This window comes from Gymnodraco acuticeps, unplaced genomic scaffold, assembly GCF_902827175.1.
Source record: "Gymnodraco acuticeps unplaced genomic scaffold, fGymAcu1.1, whole genome shotgun sequence".
NCBI classification, from domain to species: Eukaryota; Metazoa; Chordata; class Actinopteri; order Perciformes; family Bathydraconidae; genus Gymnodraco; species Gymnodraco acuticeps.
The window spans coordinates 7003048-7022936 of record NW_022989768.1 but is presented as its reverse complement, the minus strand read 5'-3'; the positions used below and the strand labels follow the sequence as shown (position 1 = coordinate 7022936).

The 19889-nt window shown below is 39.3% G+C and overlaps 2 protein-coding genes across 2 annotated transcripts in view; one reads left to right on the top strand and one right to left on the bottom strand.

Moving 5' to 3' along the window:
* Positions 1-13640: 13640 nt before the first annotated feature.
* On the top strand, positions 13641-16352 carry LOC117547403 (lymphatic vessel endothelial hyaluronic acid receptor 1-like). Its single transcript, XM_034218140.1, has 6 exons — positions 13641-13773; positions 13852-14035; positions 14122-14261; positions 15171-15368; positions 15623-15695; positions 15963-16352. Exons 1-6 carry the CDS (start codon positions 13692-13694, stop codon positions 16123-16125), a joined length of 840 nt encoding a protein of 279 aa, XP_034074031.1. The 5' UTR covers positions 13641-13691; the 3' UTR covers positions 16126-16352.
* A 26-nt stretch (positions 16353-16378) lies between these two features.
* LOC117547400 (AMP deaminase 3-like) overlaps positions 16379-19889 on the bottom strand; it is a 41960-nt gene continuing 38449 nt past the window's right edge. Inside the window, exons 10-16 of the mRNA XM_034218127.1 lie at positions 19697-19860; positions 19490-19616; positions 18877-19040; positions 18240-18360; positions 17449-17622; positions 17243-17353; positions 16379-17143 (exon numbers count right to left, since the gene is read on the bottom strand). Coding sequence (XP_034074018.1) covers positions 16967-17143; positions 17243-17353; positions 17449-17622; positions 18240-18360; positions 18877-19040; positions 19490-19616; positions 19697-19860 — 1038 coding nt within the window. The 3' untranslated portion in view covers positions 16379-16966. The remainder of the gene's footprint in view (positions 17144-17242; positions 17354-17448; positions 17623-18239; positions 18361-18876; positions 19041-19489; positions 19617-19696; positions 19861-19889) is intronic.

Sequence of the window (19889 nt, the reverse complement as noted above, 5' to 3'; positions counted from 1 at the left end):
TACGCATCGGCAGCCTCCAGGAATGCTTCTTTCACAACTTCGCCGTCTTTGAAAGACTTCATGTGTTTCGCAAGAACGTGACTGACACGATAAGATGCTATGGTAGCAGCCTTGCTCTTGTTGTTGTGCCTGGTGAAAATGGACTGCTGTGCATTTAGCTGTCCTTTCAGGCCCCTCACCTTTTGGAGCGTAGGGCAGAATCAGGAGGGAATTCCGTCTCGTAGCATTTGTGCACTGTTTTGAAATGCCGGTCCTAAATGACCCTTCTTCGATAAAGCCACGCTCGTATTGCAGATGAGACAGATGCACTTTGAATTGGAATAGATACAAAAATAATCATCCTCCCGTTCGGAGTTAAAATTATATATGTTTTGCTTCTGCCATAATTGCGGTCTTGTGTGTGTGCGGACTGTCACTCCTGTTGACACGGACAACGTTAGCGAACTAGTGCACTGCCCACTGCTCACCAGCCACGTCCCGACACATGGGGTCACGCCGGCCAATCACAAAGCTTTGATGCGTTCAAGTGCATTATTCTGGCATAGGAAGATTATGTTGCAGGACATTAACGATAAAACAGAATATTGTTGTTCTATTTTTAGACACATCTCGCGATCGACTGGGAATCTCCCCGCGATCGACCGGTCGATCGCGATCGACTGGTTGGGCACCCCTGCTCTAAGGCCTCCTCCAGGCGGCAGTACATGTCCTCCAGCTCGCGGACGCGCAGCAGGTACTGCTCCAGCTCACTGGACTTCTGAGCCACCTGCTCCTCCATCTGCTGACTCACCTAAGAGGCAACACACACATTCACACACAGTTTCTCAGATTCCAATGTGATGTATTTAAACTGCTTGTTTTGTCACATTATTTGTTACAAAATAGAGACAATCAAGGAATCTCATTGTTTGAGAGCTTAAAAAACGTCCTTTTCCGCCAACGGATACAGCTCATATCAATAAAATCAATAGTGTCATCTTCAAATGTGATGCTCTACTGGGCTGTATTTTATTTTTTTTTACACTCACCAATTGTTTCTCCTATGATGCAATCCAAGCCAACAATTGTGTTTTTTATTATAAAAAGGCATTTGTCTGTTAAGTCTCTTGAGTGTTTCCTTAAAGAACAGAACCACAGACGGGTGACTAGACAGTCTTAGTTTACCAGACTTTTCTCTGTTTAGTTTTAAGACCATGTTTGTGGAGTCAGATTCAGACACCGTGGTTACCATGTTCCCTCTCTTCAGGTCCAGTCTGTAACGATCCTGCAGGTCTAACTGCGTCTGCTTCCTCTGAGTCCTGTGCTCTTCTTCTGCTGCTGTGGCTGCAGCCTCTTCCATTTTCTGTCAAGCCAGAAAAAGAGGAAAGAGCTGTTACTTCTCTTTATTGGAGATATTTATAAAGAGTATTAGGTTGGTTGAACTCAAAAGTAATCTGTAGTTCAGTGTGAAGAAGATCAATGTATTGAAAAACCTTATGTGACATGATCAGGCTTTTCATAGAAAAAAGAGGGTTTGACATTTGAAGAGCCATCTGGCAGAAAAAACAGAAGTGGGAAGCCATCAATAAACTGCTGCAGCTGCGCACTCACTGTATCTATGATTACTATACTCTTACATTCATAATTTCAGCGGAGGGAGGGGGGCGGCGCTGCTGGAAGAGCAGATTGCGAGTGAGAGGTGCCTGTCTTCATCCCTTTACAAGCTTCAAAAATGTATTTATCGTGTGATTTTGGAAATAAAAGTTTCATATTCTGAAAGCCAAGACTTTGTTTGTTTAAAATCAAATAAAACACCCGAACCCTGAAAAAATAGTTGTTTACGTAAATCCACGTTTATTCTGAAATGAGCCGTTGCGACTCCGACTGATTTCGATAGAGCGGGTCACATTTCAACAAGTCCTCCAACTCAGGCTGCTTCTCAGGTCGATTAAATGAAATCCTTGCTTCCCTCACTTGCGTCGTTTCCCTGCGTTTAGTCCCTCTCACCAGGGAAGCATGGAGGGACGCAAGGAAACCACGAGAAGCAGGGAAATGAGTTTTAAGCGCAATGGGACGTCCTTTCCTCCGGAGCGTCACGTGAAGCGACGTCCGTTTGTGATGACGCTGCACAGCTGATCGTCTGACAGCAGCCAGCTCTGTCCCCGTTATTTCCACAAACACCCCCGCCTCTGTTAGTGCACATTTACTGACGCAAACATTTGTATCATCTGTTGTAGATCCCAATAAATAAAATAAAATAAGAACTCATTCTCAAAAAAGATAAACGCCATTCTTAAAATGTATAAACGAACAATAGTTTGATCAATATTGATTAGAGTGCACAAAATAAATAAAATAATTGAGAGAAGAAAAAGAGATATGTTATCTATCAAAACCCAGTTAGATTAACATTCATTGGATTGCACACTTTGTTTGTTTGTTTGGATATGTAGCACATTAACATTTCAATAGCACTTAATGACTGACTGAATGGAAATGACAATAAATGAAAATGTAAAACGAAAAAAGCGATCATGAAAATGTTTCCAACAAATGAATAAAATGATTTTTGACCACTTTGTTGTTCAGATATATCACATATTTGTAACTAAATGAAACATGAATTGAAACAAAACACGGTATAAACTGAGGAGTGACTCCCGTGAGGTTCATGTATTTTCTTCACTCTGCTCTCATGTCAAGAAGCATCAGATCAGTGCATGCACTGCCTCGTCCAATCAGTGAGCGATACACAGTAAGGGGGCGGGGTGGGTATCTGAGGATTTCATCGGAGGATGGTCTGGTGGTTCCTCGATTATCGCTCCTCTATTATCGCTCCTCGCTCCTCGATCCTCGGTCCTCCGGCAGAAATAAGAGTCATGGGACGGTACTCAAGATCCATCCATCCATCCATCCATCTTCTCCCGCTTATCCGTGGTCGGGTCGCGGGGGTAGCAGTTCCAGCAGAGAGCCCCAAACTTTCTTTTCCCTGGCGACATCAACCAGCTCTGACTGGGGGATCCCAAGGCGCTCCCAGGCCAGCGAAGATATATAATCCCTCCACCTGGTCCTAGGTCTACCCCTTGGTCTCTTCCCAGCTGGACGTGCCTGGAACACCTCCCTAGGGAGGCGCCCAGGTGGCATCCTAACTAGGTGCCCGAACCACCTCAACTGGCTCCTTTCGACGCGAACAGGTGGATGTGCAAAACAGACAAACTGATAAGGCTGAATTTTACTCAGGTGTAACGAAAGTCTGATTTAAGGGTTGTTTATATTTCACATCATTAATCAGAATCTGAAAAGTAACAAAAATAAATGTAGTAGAGTAAAAATACCAGGTTGACCTCTGAATTGTAGTGGAGTAGAACAAAGTAGTACATGCTGCTGTAACAAAAACATTTCCCAAATTGGGATCAATAAAGTATCTTATCTTAAGATGATCGATGGCTACTGCCATATTTGCTAAATGTGCATCTGAACCTTGACAAGTGCATGTTTCAGGCTTATCAATTAACAACAGGAGGGGTCACAGACATAAGACCAGCTGTTAAATAAAGCTCTTCTGACCTTAGCTGTCATGTGGGTATATTAATGCTGCCCATTATGGGCACAAGCAATTTTCTCCCATGTATTAATTATATGTTTTAAATTTGATAACACCAATGTGTTTCGTATCCCCTAAACCTCCAGGGATGTATACAGTTTAATACTGGCAACTTCTAATTGTGGGAAATACGAAAACGTCTTATAAAACTACAATTCCCAGTAGAGACGTGCCATAGAACATATTGCGAAACACACAATAGCCAGCATGTGTAATTCTGTGGGGGAGGGCTGGGCTGGACCCGTCCAAGTCCAGTTTTGGATAGTCTGGCGTGGTTCCATTCCATTTCAAAGAGCTGTTTGACATTCGGCGAAACCTTGTCGCGCTGCCACTCCAACATCCAATCACAGAGCTTGAGGGCTAATCACGGGGTTTGTAAAGCAAGGCGGATGTTGTAGTCCCAAACGATAGCTGGGGATTCTGGGTAGTGTAGTGTCTTCGGAAACTCTGTAGTGTCTAAACTCCGAAAAAACTATTTGTTTCTCCAAATCGAAGGTTAAAAACACAAAAGCATTGTACACAATTTAAACCAATCAATATTGTGTAATTAACAAGGATAAACTGATGTTTTTAAGTGGATGAGTAATGGAGATCATTTGACAGTGTGGGGAATACTTCCGGTTTTATTATGAAAACTTCGAGACCGGAAATACTGTTTTCACCCATGCTAACTTTACATGGAAGCTGCTCCATATACAGTACACGTTCTCCTGGCGAGACCTCAAATTATCTTCGTATATCTATCAAACTGTAGATCCTACACATCCACTGGACGTAGATTATAAAAGTACAATATACACTTCTCGCTAGAAATCTAATAAAAAAGCATTTTAATGGCCAAACTATTCCACAATTTAGGATTTTCCAGAGGGTAATTTGTGAATAAACGACCCTCCGGAGCGTTTGCAATCGACAGGAGCATGTTGTTTCTTACACGACCACTAGAGGTGCTACACTTTAAAACGTGACTCTGGGTCGTATTTAGCTGCTGAACAATCGACCTATATGGTCGTTTTTTGTAGGAGGACAGGCTGAGTTTCATATTCTGAAAGCCAAGACTTTGTTTGTTTAAAATCAAACAAAACACCCGAACCCTGAAAAAATAGTTTATTACGTAAATCCACGTTTATTCTGAAATGAGCCGTTGCGACTTCCGACTGATTTCGATAGAGCGGGTCACATTTAGTTTTCTTCTGCGCTGGTTCTTCTGACATGTTTGCAAGTGTATATATTATTTCTAGGTTAACGGCTGACACACACAGAACAACGTAACAAATAAAGTAAACAACGTAACAAATAAACAAATCTAAGCTTTTTTATTGGTTGTAATTTACATGGATACATTTGAATGGTGTGACAATGTCCTATTTGATTGGGTTAAAATGTACATATTCTTCCTGTTATGTCTGCCTGCTTTATTTTACCCAGAGCCATATAATAGAAGAGTTACGACAACGGAAGTCCAAAAACGGTTATCGTCACGTGGTTCATGTAGAAGAGGATCGTTCCCCGGAAGTTCATGGCGGGCAATGTGAATGCATTGATAACAGGAGATAGAACTACGATTTTTGGTAATTATTAGTGAATAAAGGTTTTGATTTGCAATATTTATACAACAAATCGATATGTGTATGTATTTACATCAATATGTTTTAAAAAATAAAATAGAATTAGCTAATATTAAGTGATAATATTAGGATTAGTGTGAACAACTAGTTTACATGTTAGGCTAACAGTGCCTTGGTTAAAGAGCCTGTTGCTGTTTATTTATAGCTTTGAATTCTTTAAAACCAATATTATCTTCTTAAACCTGTATGGTAGTCAGGAGCATCACTTTCTAATGTTGATTGATATATTTAGAGGGAGGGGATCTAAAGTAATGCTTTAAAATTCAGATTAGATTAATGTCTACCATTTTCTTAAATTCATGGTAGTTTCAGTAATCCCATGGTAATTGAGGACACAAGTTATCTAAATGACTAATGTCATCTTTATGGCTTTCAGAAAGGACAGGTGACTATCAAAGGACTAGCAGCAGCAGAATGATGATGATGATGTTAAATGTGTTGTTTTAGGAACATCCATTGCAAATACATGGAATTCAATAAACATTGAATAGCATATCATACAGTTTGTCTGTGCCTTTTCCTCCTTGTTGTCCTGGTTTGCTGTGCTGCCTCCTAGTCGCCACCATGGTTTGCTGTGCTGCCTCCTAGTCGCCACCATGGTTTGCTGTGCTGCCTGGAGATGCTCCAATCGCTCAGAGAAAGGAGTACGAATGTACAGCTTCCCCACTGACACAGAGCGGAGGAAGTAGGAGCAATTTCACGACCAACAGCAACAAAATATGTGATTTATATACAAACACTGCATTTGCACTTTTTCACAAAACGAAAACCACACCATTGGGAAAGCTTAATGTTTTGTTTAATACAAAAAACAGGGAAAGGCTTGAAAAACACAGAGTTGAGACTCAGGGTGCAGGGTGAGGGTCTCAGTGCAGGTATTCAGGCTCCATTGAATCCCCCTCTGGTTCTTGTGCTGAAAGAGGGATAAACAGACAGGAGAAAGGGTTATACACACCTATATAGCACACCTATTGGATGGGAAATTGCCTTGGGGAGATAAGGTGTGGTCTTTGTTCCCAACTGAAGTTATGGAACTTTATTATTTGTGAGTTTAACAAAGTATGACAAATGGCATCAGTAACATATGTGATATGAATTTCTATAAAGTTGTCTCACATTCTTGGTCATATTGTATATACAGTATGTAATGAGTATAACATGTCCAGTAAGTATAAAGTGTTTCCTAATACTGTGTATTCAACCACTATGGAATATGTATGTGGGCAGACAAAACTGAGTTGTTCTGTGTGTGAAGTAACTTCAAGTCACTCCGCAGGCACATTTTGATGCAGACCAGTTTGTCAAGACAAAAAAGGGCAAGACTAGGCTGAGAGCAGAGGCTATACCCACCATCTTCGTGCATCACCCTGTGGTCAAAAAGAGAAGGGCCCCTGCACCACGATTCACCCCGGGACCTGTATCTACAAAACCCATAGCTCATGATCACAGCGATAGTGTGAAAGGTGACACAGGTATAATAAGTATGAACTCTTAGTAACAAAAGTAATATTTCTTATTTTTAAGTGGTATAATATGTTAAATGTTCGAACATTTACAGTGCCATGTCTTCTACTTACATTAGTCTCAAAGATTGAGGGAAGAAGGGAAGGGATCACTGCCCTCCACCTGCCAGAGGAGCGCAAACAACAAAAACAAGCAAGGTGTCCCGTCATGTACCTGGAAGTTTGGGTTGGCAAAATGGAGTAAAAGAGGGACTTGAAAAACCTTGGTGGCTGTCTACTCATGTTGTTACAGTTGTCTTGGTTACAGCTCTCAAGTTTTTTTTTGTCCCATTTCCACATCTTTAGATAATATGAAAAAATTGAAGTGAAATCAACCTCATCTCTGGAGAACAAACTTCGATTTCTCTGTCTTGTGAGTTTGCAGTCTTGCAGTTTTGCTCCTCCACCTGTAACATCACTGCCCCTCCACCTGCCATACAGTAGGTTACTAACAAGATTACTTATATAATACAGTGATATAATACATGTTTAGTATGCTTACTTATATAAAACAGTAGTATTAAACTTACCTTGTGTGTTCACTCTCACTTAAGTTCCTCTCCCTTTGCCATCAATCCCAAATCAGCTGAGCTGCAACATTATACACACAGGTAATAATCAACATAATCACAAGGACACAATATGGCTCTGCTAAAAACACTCACTCTTACACGCACCAAAGTTATATTTATCTAATATTTAACTCCCTCCACCCCCGCATACAATCCCGTTTAGAAGCCCCTCTTCTCTAATTCAACAACGTTGGACCAAATAGACATTAAGAGAACGGAATTTACAATTAAAAGGCTGTTCAACGTGTGTTGCTAACTTGCTTCGGTATCCTAGCTTGATCTGTTATCTGTAAACGTTCCCTAAATCTACTAATTTAGGGATAATCCACTGACATCCTTTAATACACATGTTCAATTGAATCAGATGTACTGATAATATCCGCAATATAAATCTTTAAACTTCTTCTTACCTTTAAAAGTCCGTCACGAACGGTCTATTATGCTGCAACTCTACAGCTCTGCTAGCCTTGGCGCTAACTTCCGGGGAACGATTGAGAGGCTCCACGATCCGCCATTGCTGTAAAAAAGTGGTCCATTGGAGTGAACGGAGATGTCATAACTCTTCTATTATATGGCTCTGATTTTACCTAATGCAAAGTTACCTGCTGCTCCATCGAAATCAGTCGCATTGACCCGAAGACATATTTTGATTCCTAGCTTTCTAATGATATCAGGATTGTTTTTGTACTCCAAATATTAAGCAAAATATGTCACATTATATAATGACTGTTACAGAGTCATCATTTTGAGAAAAAGGCCTTTAAAGTTTTCTCTTCTCTGGAATCCATCATTTCTCATCATCAATCATCATGATTGATTATTAGCGGAGCAAATGATCAAAATACTACGGAGGAAAGATATTTTCGTTTGGATTACTGCACTCACGAGAAACACCGGCTGTTGTTATGCCTGCTGTGACGTTAAACTACTCCGTTCTCCGCTTGTAATTATGCCGTCACAAGCTTCAAAGTTGTAGGCCTATTTATCATCTGAATTTGCCGAAACAAGTTTAATATTCTGAAACCCAAGACTTTGCTTATTTGAAATCAGATAAAAACAAACTGTAACGGACCCTGCCGTGTTATATATGATTACTCTACACCTTACTTTCATAATTTCAGCGGGAGGGAGGGGGGTGGCGCTGAGGAACAGCAGAGTGGCGAGAGCTGTCATCTTCCCTTTACAAGCTTCAAACATGCCTGTAGCTAGTGAGATTGAATATAACAATCAAAAATAACAAAATATACACAGCTCGATCAGATCACGTTTTAGATGCGACTTTAGAGTAGAGGGGAATTATTGAAACGGGATTTGTACAGTTTTCCGCGGCACAGTTTCATGGAAACACATCAGCTTTTGGACGACAGTCAATATGGATTCAGGAAAGATAGATCAACATCTATGGCACTAATGGAATTAAGTGAGGAAATAGCAAACTGCATGGACAATAAAAAACAAGCAGTGGGAATATTTATAGACTTACAAAAAGCATTTGACACCATAGATCACAATATGTTACTGATAAAACTGGAACGGTATGGCATCAGAGGGGTGGGATTAAACGAGAGATTATTTAAAGGGGACCTATCATGCAAAATGCACCTTTGGACGTCTTTTATACATGAATATGTGTCCCCGGTGTTCCAGGGAACTCACCAAGTGTCAGAAAACACAACCCTCTCTATTTTCCTCCTTCGCCAAATCTCTAAAAAAGTGGCTGAAACGGATCTGAAAAAAACGGATCCAGATTTCAACACTTTCCTACGTCACAAAGAGACGTGCTCCGCTTATTGGTCAACTCTCCACCTATCAGGGGAATGAGCCACGGCCACGTGCATTGCCGGGATCAATACCAACCATCCGGGAGCAGGCCAGTGAGGACACATCCAATTTTGAAGCTGTACGTTTTATTTAGCGGTGTTTTTCCTGATAAAGCTATCTCTAGCTTGTAGTATGTAGCATGTAGCATGTAGCTTTGCCGTATCAATGTCGCCTCAAACCCAAATAGTAATCGGTTAGGTGTTTATATGTTTTTGTAACATTTTATATTGTACGCTCCGCAGTCTTTGCTTTGTCTTTTATTTTAATTATCAGGCATTTGCTAACATGTTCAGACATACTGCCGTAATGGCGATCTGTGTGAAGGCTGTAAAGCCACGCCCTAGCCGATAACACAAGTATTTATTCTCCTATTTATTAGTATTTTGTATCCTCTAAAATCATATTGAGTAAGTTATAATAACAAACGTAATCTTCTGTAGGTAAGTGCCGTTTTTTGCAGCGTTATATGTAAAAGCTTTTGTGATTGTAGTCTGTAAGAACGATCAGATCTGTAAGCTAAGCTACGCTACGCTAATGAGACATGCCGTTTTTTGCAGCGTAATATGTAAAAGCTTTTGTATGTTTACTTGTTTGCGCACATGAATATAAATGGGGGTGTGTGAGGATACAACACTGTGTGTATGTATGCGAGGGGGGACACACACCACGAGTAAAACGGAGCTAAAGCCCCGTTGGTATGTTGTTGTTGACAAGGCCTTACCTAGCAACAGGCTAATTAGTGGCTAGCACTCATTACAGTCAGTCTACTGAGCTCAGCCCCTCTCCAACACATCATCTGTATTGAGTCAGAAACACAGCATGCACGTTACGGTTCAAAACTAACTCAGATTGGAAAAGGCTAAGCAAAGAGCTTTGCTAAATAGAGAGTTTTAAGCCCCATCTTTTGGGATTTCAGACTATATTTATCCAAATAGTATTTTCTCATCCTGAATACTAAATTGAGATGATTTTGTTCCAACTATGTTTTCTTCTTTACAGGCCAGCACCTCACATACTTACTAATTAGTGACAATTTGTACATCCTTTGCTATTATTTACATTTGTTTTTCTCATGGCGGAAATGAAAGACTGTACCTGGCAGCCCTGCACTACAATGAAAACGCTGAGTGTGCACAAGCCACTACATCCCCTGGAAACCCTCTGTATAAACTGCAGTTCCCAAAGGCCAGGAAGGGAGAATGCAGAGCAAAACCAGTAAAGACTGACCCCACATTCCGTAAGTGTTTAAAATATTTATTATACAACTATTTACAAATATAAAATTAGAAAGAACTTTCAGTTTTTTACATGCATATACTAATCTAAACCACATTTTTTGTTGTGCTTTTTTTTAACATTGCACAGGCTACGTGGCCAACTTGATGGACCTCATCTTCGACCAAGTCTTTGTGGACCCTGCACCATTATGAGCGACCTGACAGGGACGAGGTCATCGCCGGGTATGCTACACGGTTCAATTTGGCTGCTGTCTGAACCCAACATCGACATTTTGCGGATCAGGAAACTCCTGCCTCCTTGAGGACAACGCAGACCGGAATCACCACTCTGATCCTGCGTCCAAGGAAGCCCCAGCACCAGCTCACAAAGCTTCTGTAGGCTAGATACCTGTGACGCCTGAAATCATTAAAAAAAATATTTAGTGTAATTTATACAAAATACAAGTACATTTCGTTTTTTTTTTATGGGTTCAAAGAACCGTTCATTTTGACAATAAAGTTCAGAGTTGATATCAAATGTGTCGTGATTATTCATGTTTGGATGGGTAAAGAATATTCTGATTTCAAAAGCATAAGGTTGTGTGTGGACTTTTTTTGTCGTACACATGGGTGTGTTATGCCATTGCTGTGTAATAATATATATATATATAATAGTACATGTACAATGAAAGATTGCATAAAGCCATATACACCAGTATTTATTTCCATGAACAATATTAGCATTCGTTTTACAATTTCAGTCAAAAGAAACAAACCACTCACTGCTCTATTTGCCTCAACTGTAGTCCACCATGTTCAGCTCTGTAAATATTCAATGCATTCTGCAGGGAGAACACATTCAGGCACACAGGCTCCAATCCAGGATGGTCCACCATACAGGTTATAGAGTCCTCAAGTTCCTGCATCCGTCTTGACACCTAGTGTGATAAAGATATATTGAATGACATGTTAAAAATGTATTCTCTAAACAGACAACTTAGTGAAGCTATCAAAAATGTTACCTGTGGTATCTCCATGCAGCACACATTCTCCGTTCAGAAGGCATCGTGGCGCAATTTGCACATGTACACCTGTAGAAAGAAGTCAATAACTGAGCTTTTAAAAACACATGAAACTACACACACTGCTGACAACTGAGGTGTTGTTGGAGTTATACTTTTTATCACCCTAAGTTATTGAACTTTCCAACGGTTGTTGCACGATGTTGGAAGAAAAGGGCTGTAAACTATTAATAAACGCAATGAGGCCATTGTATATATGCTGAAAATATGAATGTCTCCCTTTATAAATATATATATGTATCGCTGTTTTTGCGTTACAAGCTCTAAGTTATAAACTGTACACATAGCATTCTTGCTAATTAGCCAAAATATGAACGGAATAAGTAGCAAGCATCGTAACAGAGTAAAATAAATAGGAACAACAGCTTGTCAACTAACCATTCAGAAACGTCCTGCTGCAACCGAGATGTTTCCACCTCCACCAAAACCTCCGCTGCTTCAGGGTCAGTCTCTGGATCAAATTGATAATACGCTTGAACACATGCATTGCTCTGAGATGACATGTTTATTCCACACTCGTAATCACAGCAAGCATGTTAACGTGACTCTCACCGGCTCATGCCCCCCTCTTCTGCAGGGGGCGTGGTCAGCTGCTGCTCAGAATTTTCAAAGACAGGCTTGGAAAAGAGCGAAAATGAGCGAAACGAGGCATGGCTAAAAAATGATCTGTTTGGTATTTTGAAAAATAAAATGTATAAATATACCTTATATAGGTATGGTCATACACAACAAACAACAATTTGTTGAATTTGTTGAAAACATAAAACAAATCCACAGATACAATTAATACTAGATAACATACACATAGAAAGAGTATATGAAATTAAGTTCCTTGGTGTGGTTTTAGACCACAAAATCAGCTGGAAACCTCATATCACTCATGTAAAAGCAAAACTGGCTAAAACTATCGCAATATTGGGAAAAGCCAGATACATTCTGGACTATAACTCATTGTATACTCTATATAACACACTAATATTGCCATATCTGATTTACTGTGTGGAGATTTGGGGAAACACGTACAAAACCAACCTACAGCCGTTATGCACATTACAAAAAAGGGCTATAAGAGTTATCAATAATGTTGGATATCTTGAACACACTAATGTATTATTTTTGAAGTCACACATATTGAAGTTCATTGATCTGGTTAAATTTAAAACGGCACAAATCATGTACAGAGCCAGACATAATCTACTTCCTAGGAAATTAAAAACATTGTACATAGACAGAGAGGGTGGGTATCATTTGAGAGGAAATCTACATTTTAAACAACTCAAGGTCAGAACAACTCTGAGAAGTATGAGTATAACAATCTGTGGGGTGATTTTATGGAATGGTTTGAAGCAGGAGTTAAAACAAAGCACAAGCATAATTCAGTTTAAAAGGATGTACAGAAACACTTTTTTGGAAAAATATGAGAATGAAGAAAGGTGATTGAAGACGAGAAATTATTGTATATGTATAAATGTAAATCTAAGTAGGAATAACTTGCATAATGATTTAAAGGACAATCATTGATCAAGTAAGGGGTGGGAATTAATAAGCATTTGCTTCCTCCTACTCCCTTTCGGATACATATGATTTATTATTATTATTATTAATATGAAGACTTTTTTTGTTTTTTTTGTTGAATATACAAATATTACCATGAATGTGGATAAATACTGTATTATAACAATACGGTATTCTGTTTTTCACATTTGTTATTTTTTATTTGTTATTTTTGAATCTGTTCGAAATAAAGACTGAAAAGAAGAAAAAAAAAGGAAAAAAAAATCTGTTGCTGCGAAAATGTGGGGCAGGGCTGAAAAGTGGGGGGCCAATGGCCCCCTGGCCCCCCCGCTTCCGGCGCCCTTGATGTCAGAAACATTTCAAATGACTGAGGACAAGCTGTATTGTCACTTAAATCATACAAAAAATGTAACACTTTCTCTTTCACTGAAAAACGTTATGGCAAATAGCAACCCTGTTTAGATCATTAATGAATTACTCCTTGAACATGAATTCACTGCATTTCTGTGGCTTTATCTCATGTTAACATATTAGTTTAATCTCTCTGTCTCCTGGGCCCTGCTCCTAGAATATATGATGGCTCTTGATGTGACCCATGAGAGGCACTTCCCTCTTCCTTTTCCTCTACTATCTGGCAAAGGGAGAGTCCACACACCCCAGTGGACAAAATTAGCCCTATTTAACCCTGTCATTTGGCTCAGAGGCGCATAAACCGTGCATCACTTGTCATCCCGCTCCATTCATTCAACTCAACTCTGACCGGTCATAAATATGATCTGGCTCTGCTTCACATTAGTGTTGTCATTTACTTCAGTCATCTCTGATCAAAACATTGACTCAAGCCACATCAGAGGTACGTTTTTCAAGCACTATTTACTAATTTGTCAAATCTGATCTCGTTTTTTAATAACTTCAAGTCATTTGTTTCCAGTTTTTCCAGGGAAAGATCAAAGTGTTGCTGGAGTATTTCAGGTTAGTGACTTAAATTACCTGAACCAGCCTCAGTACTCCTACAATGCCTCTGATGCTCGGAGCCTCTGCTTGTCCTTCGGAGTGAACATCGCCTCAAAGGCACAAGTGCAGAAAGCTCTCACTCGAGGTCTCGAAACATGCAGGTGAGACCAGAGAAGAGTGATCACTTTAGTCATATAAGTGGAGTTTAATGAAAATTGCCTGATGTTCTGTTTATGTTTTTTCTCAGATATGGATGGATTGATGAACATTTAGCAGTCGTTCCCCGCGTCAAGGCCATTCCTAATTGTGGACAAAACAAGACGGGCTTGGTGACATGGCGAGTCAATGTTACAAAGAAGTTGGATGTGTTTTGTTTCAATGAATCAGGTAGGACATATTTTAATGTTTTCATTAAACATTTCACAGTGCTTTACGCCTAATAGTAAGAGACAATTGTTAATTGAAGATATCAATCATCCTGTCCTTCAAAAAATCATACATCAGAAGGTATTCACTTCCATTAGTGTCGATGAAAGGTCCTTTGCATAGGGACACAATTTACATTTGGACTGTATTCAACTTTATCTGCATTTTGAAGTATGAAAGCTTGTTGTTTGTATGTTGTCTTCTCCTGAATGTTGTACGTCTCTTGTTTGTTTTTTGTATTTTTGATGGCACCTTAAAAAAAGGAGTAGCCCTACTCATCAGAATCAAAATCAGAATACCTTTATTAGTCCCACAGAGGGGACATTTGCATCGTTACAGCAGGAAAGAGCCACAGACAGCTTAATGTTACATATGTTGAAAACAAAATACTAAGTTATGATATAATACAAAATATAATAAAAAAATAAAAGTTAAAAAAAATACTTTTCAAAATGCAAATCCTGTAACATCTCATTGTACCTGTGACAATAAAGGATTCTATTCTATTCTATTCAGGGTTAATCTGCATTCTTTTTTATCATCTTACAAAACTTGTTTAATACCCGTCTCTTTACTTATGTATTCTCTGTGGGACGAATAAGGGCATTCTGATTCTGAATAGAAAAATACTTTGCTCCACAATTCATGATAATTAATTGTTGGATTAGATATCATAAAACAGTATAGGATTGTTTAACCCTTCACAATTGTTCATAGACTAAACAAGACAAGACCCCTGTCTCCAAGGACATCGCTATCAGTACCTAGTTCCATAAGGGAGGCAGAAGGAATTTCTAGTCAACATACATTTATCAAATGACATGCACTAACTCTTATCGTATCTCTCATGGTCTTCGTGTACATGCACAGAAGCTACTACACAATTGAAGGATGCAACCACTGATAGCCCTTCGGACAGGACGGATTTCTCGGGGCAAACTCAGTCTTCTTCGAGAGCAGCAAGCCTAAGCCCGACCTCGCACTCTACGTCTTCCTCCTCAACCCCTACCATAGATTACAGGGCAGAACCAGCCCCGTTTGTGGGCGGCTCACAAAGCTCTACTGGAGGTACGAGCATTTTGTTCACAAGGGAATTAATACTGTTGACTTTTTGACGTATTGAGTTCATACTATACTTTTTTATTTTGTATGTTGTCTTCTCCTGACTGTTGTACGTCTCTTGTTTGTTTTTTGATGGCACCTTAAAAAAAGGAGTAGCTCTACTATACCTGTATAATGACAATACATTATTCTATTCTAAATGTGATTGTGGTTGTTATGAATTACTTATATATTTTCCCTTTTATGTTTTATCGTTCCAGCAAAGGCAATACTCATCACCTCAACTTGTGGACTTTTCCTTATCGCAATAATCATCTTTGCATTCATAAAACTGTGAGTAGTTTTCCTATGAGCAAACTCTTTATAAAACTTAGGCTTAAAGAGAGATTTTTGGTGTTTTGATGATGCTATCTGGGTTGAATTTGTCTTTAGTGAGCTCTATATACAATAGCATTACTCAAAGAAGCTACATTGTATATCATCACTTAAAAGCATGGGATAAACTGATAAGACAAAGCATCCTTCTGTCGTATAACATTTTGGGTAGATCATATTAAATCAAGTGCATTGTATGATTTGTTTCTTTCTCTCTGTGAAAAGGAGAAGAAGTCGAGCAGTGAGCACAGACATTAAGCAGGCAGAAGAGTACATCCAGACGGTGGAGTGGACGTCTGAGGAGAAAACCGAGAAAACCGAGGAGGCTGCTCAGGAAGATGAGAGAATGGAAGATGAGAGAATAGAAGTGGAAGAAAATGCAAGTTAAACATTTCTGATGAGATATCTTTAAGAAGCCATCAATGGACCTCTACCATGTAATAATCTTTTTTAGAACAACGATTGTCCCCTTGTTTTGTTTTTTTAAGTTCTGTGAAAGAGTGGCCTTTGAGGGTGTTTTATTTTGTAAATGTTATGTATGTGTGTGCTTTTTCAGCCCTCTGATGTTATTAAATGGTGCAGTTCAGCCACTAGATGGCAATGTGTGCTATGCAATCATTGTGAAGACTGAATACTTGTTATTCATTTTAGTATAGTGCTTTATATAACAAACACATGTGTTAATGCAGCATTTCAACAACAACTTCAAGCATTAAAAGGGACTTGTCTCTTTGGAAATCTCCCAAAAAACAAATATTGATATCTTTCCAAATCATTTTAAGACAGGCTATTTAAGTGAGACAGAGGAAATGTACCAGACATCATCTGTTATCTCCCCAGAGTCTCCCCAAGCTTTGAGTAATGCTCTCTCAACCTTAAGTGTTCTCGTGTCTGATGTACAGTGTATACAGTAACTTAAAATAAATGTCAACTGTACGTTTCTATGACATAACCCCCTTCATAAAATAAAGTGCAAGTTACAATTGCGTATACATAGTGGGCTTGGCCCTCAAACGGTTTTGTCTAAACCTTTGAGGACCAAAGTGCCATGAGTCATCCAAAGCATGCTGCTAATCAACTTGTCACAGGCTAAGAATTGTTGCTAAATTGTAAGGATATTATAGTTTCATTTTATCATCACAGGTACCCTTTGGCCCTTTTCAAAATGAAGTTAAATGTGATTACTGAGAACTCAGCATGCTTGGATTCTGTCTAATGTGAGGTCCGTTTTAATCATACTGGGAGTTCATAGCATCAGACTTCACTGCATCCGCTATGAAGCTGAGTTCATTGCATAGCGTATCGTGTCTGTAGGCCATGCGGATCTGCGCGACGTTGCTCCTGCGGATATCGTTCCCTTCAGGTCCGTCTTTCAGATAGTTCACTCCTAAGAAGTGGCACTTATCCTGCAAACAAACAAGATCAATTAGTGGGATACAAATGGGATCAATGTAGAAGAAAATGTGATAACGCAGAACAAATTATGAGAGTGGAAGTGTCCTTACCTGGTGAGACAGTCCACTTTGCAGCACACTGTTTCTGGCTATCTCACATACATCACAGGTGCTGAGTTTCCAGAGCTGAGCTGCAATAGCGTACTCTTCCATCAGTGGTTCCTAAAACAAGACACCCAGACAATGCATAACAATGCAGAACTATAGAAATACTGATCTATAAACATTGTATTTCCAGTGTATCAGTTTCTCTTTACCTTCGTGTAGTGGAACTGCATGGGGTCATCTGTGGACAGAGACACACACAGGCCTTTGTGCAGAAACTCTCGGAGAGGATTTTTGGAGTATTCCAGGAACAGGCTGTTGTTGCTGAGTGGAGACATTGCAATTGGCACCTGGGCCAGGTAGTACAGGTACTGCAGCACCGGGCTCTGAGGGAACATTCAGTTTAAACAATAGATAAATAAATACAAAAGACAAATACATAGAGTGGCAGGCATCCATACAACATGAGACAGGTAACATGAAGGCAACGTTGCTTGTTCTAGACAAATACAAATAAGAGACTTAAAGCAAAAATGTTCAGATTTTCAACCTTTTAATCAATCAGCGGAGTTGATCCCACCCTTTTTTCAGGAACATACTGTCCATCAACCAGAAATTAAAACGTACTTATATCTTTCTCTCCTACAGTTCTCAGATTCTCAGTTGTTCTGTTATGAAACACAAACTGAAAAAATGTGGTCCCAGACTAACAAACAGTGACAAGATTGAGGTTGATTTCAGTATTGATTACGTTGCCTTTTGGTCTAGAGATAAGAGTAATCGAATGAAACACTACAGCGTCTGTGCTATTTTGGTCTACTGTAATGTATTTTGAACAGGGACCAAAGCATAGAGGCCCGTCTCATTATTGATCTTTGCAGAGCTGATCTCACACAGCAGCAGCCCCTTGTTATCCCCTCTTTGCACTGAGAAGGATTATTCTTGAATTTTTATATATTCTTCAGAAAGCATCCTGAATTTCCTTTCAACAAATCTGAAGTACCTTCTTCAAGTTGAGTCCATGTGAGATGTTGTCTGACGTGAGGAAGGCAGAGACCAGGTGAGTGATCGATCCAGCTTCTCCGCAGTGGGGGCGGAACTGGAAGGTGCTCAGTCCTCGCTCTCTGTAGAGGACACAATGGACGATCAATATAAGAGCGAATTATAGAGCAGTGTCTTATAATGCTCATTATTCATCATTCTGAATATTTATAGATATCAGCTGTAATGCATATTGTGATGTACAAGTTACTGTTATCCACTGGTGAACACCAATTAATACATTTACTTAGGTACAGTACTTTACATTACACCACTAAAATCCAGGTACAAATATTGTACGGAGAACTTATTAAAAGTATATTTTAATGCTAATCAATTCAATGTGTACAATGATAATAATAATAATAATAATGCATTTTATTTATAGAGCGCTTTTCTAGAAACTCAAAGACACTTTTGAACATGTACCTTGTCCACCTTTGCTCTCATCAGCTATGAGTTTTTATTTGTTCAGTATTTTCCTTTGATTTATTCATTATTTCTTCTCAGTAGGATTTTCTCCATCAGTCTCCCAGCAATGGAATCTCCTTTATTGACGAAATATGTGTTATGTTGAAGAAAAAGACCTTAGTGCTTACTTTCTGAGGTTGTTGAGAACCATGATGTTTGCGTACATGTGGAAGATGTAGTAGCTGTAGGGGGGGTTGTCATCTGTGGTCCAATCTTCAGGCTTTGGGCTCCTGAAGGAGAACATGTGATCGCTGTGTTTGGACTCATCGTCTACACTGTCAAAGCCTGACACCTGCACAGGAAATAGTACATGCATTTGGTACTGGGATGGTTTTATAAAGTCTGATCCATGCATATTGTTTAATTATGTCACACATATTAGTTATTTGTCTCTATATCTGATCATTCTTAACTATGAATATACTCATAATCATTTGTTACATCAAATATTGGCAAGAAGGTTAAACAAGAAGAACATCCAGACACTCCAAATAAGTGAGAATAAGTCATAAAGAGGAAGGAAATATAAAAAATCCTTAATGTTGGTAACATTGTTCAAATGATCCACACATGATGGCTTGTTTTAATGATTATGCCACTACAATAAACGTTTTTTTTAAAGTGCTACCTCATTGAAACTCGTTTTATATTCTGTTATGTTCTCATGTTATAGAAAATCTCAAAACATCTTTGGCTGAGTAGATGTTGGTATGATTGACCCTTAAAAGAAAAACATCTTACATATTGGAGGAAGACATTGAGGTGTTTGTGCTTCTGTGGGTTAACAGTGGCCTCAAATAGAGGAAGGAATATGTTCTCCAGCATCTTGGAAAAATTAGGTACCAGCTTCTTCTCCTTAAAAATATCACTGAAACAAATGAAAACATTGTGTTATAATTTAGGGAAATATTTTTTAATTATAAGGCTGAATTGTGGTGTAGCACTCACTATATTCTGGGCACTTGAATGATCCACCTCATGTTTGGAGAGTACACTTTGTGGTTGATAAACCACTTGGACAGACTGTCCCACTCCTCTGGAGAGCGCCCGTAGATGGAGACACGTGGCTCTGCATGCTGGTACTTACTCCCCTCCAGGTCGTGGGCCACTTCCTGTTAAAGGTGATAAGTAGAGTGTGCTA